This window comes from Myxine glutinosa, chromosome 8 (assembly GCF_964187855.1).
Source record: "Myxine glutinosa chromosome 8, kmMyxGlut1.1, whole genome shotgun sequence".
Taxonomy (NCBI): domain Eukaryota; kingdom Metazoa; phylum Chordata; class Myxini; order Myxiniformes; family Myxinidae; genus Myxine; species Myxine glutinosa.
In genome coordinates this window covers 143,384,298-143,384,725 of record NC_136268.1, presented here as the reverse complement: position 1 = coordinate 143,384,725, position 428 = coordinate 143,384,298, and the positions used below count along the sequence as shown (strand labels likewise).

At 48.1% G+C, this 428-nt stretch overlaps 1 protein-coding gene across 4 annotated transcripts in view; it reads left to right on the top strand.

The window, feature by feature from the left end:
• The first annotated feature begins 296 nt into the window (after window positions 1-296).
• The window catches only part of LOC137432978 (nuclear receptor coactivator 7), a 74,098-nt gene continuing 73,966 nt past the window's right edge, over window positions 297-428 (top strand). For 3 of the 4 annotated variants that reach the window (XM_078783783.1, XM_068125338.2, XM_068125337.2), the window contains exon 1: window positions 297-428. This exon is cut by the window's right edge and continues 281 nt beyond it. Coding sequence is in view for 1 of the 4 variants with exons in the window: in XM_068125340.2 (XP_067981441.2) it covers window positions 407-416 (10 nt within the window). In the remaining 3 variants the exon portion in view is untranslated. The other variant, XM_068125340.2, reaches the window with a different exon arrangement.

Here is a 428-nt window from a genome sequence, read left to right as displayed (position 1 = left end):
CCAACATCACCACTTTACACAAAAAGGTGCAAAAGCAGCTCCTTGCAACTATACAGACCAATCAGCCTCAATCAGCCAATCAATCAAGATGATTGGCGCATCCTTTACGTTTTCAAAAACCAATCAGGAAACAATAAAAATTTTTCTTTGTTTTCAACACAAAATTAAGAATGTTTTAATTTTTTCTGTGTGAGACGTTGATCAGAATCCTGCAGGGGGCGGAGCATGTAAAAGAGGCGGGGCGGGGCGGGGTGGGGTGGGGTCGGGGGAGGTTCATTTGAAACTCCGCCCAGCTGCCCTTGTGGAACTTGCTCAGCGCTACTTACCACACGGTGTGTCTTGATTGGCGACATCACGGAGCGGGACGAACCCAACTTCGCGTGGGCATCGAACAAGAGTGAGACGAATGTGCTTAGGTGTGCAGAGTG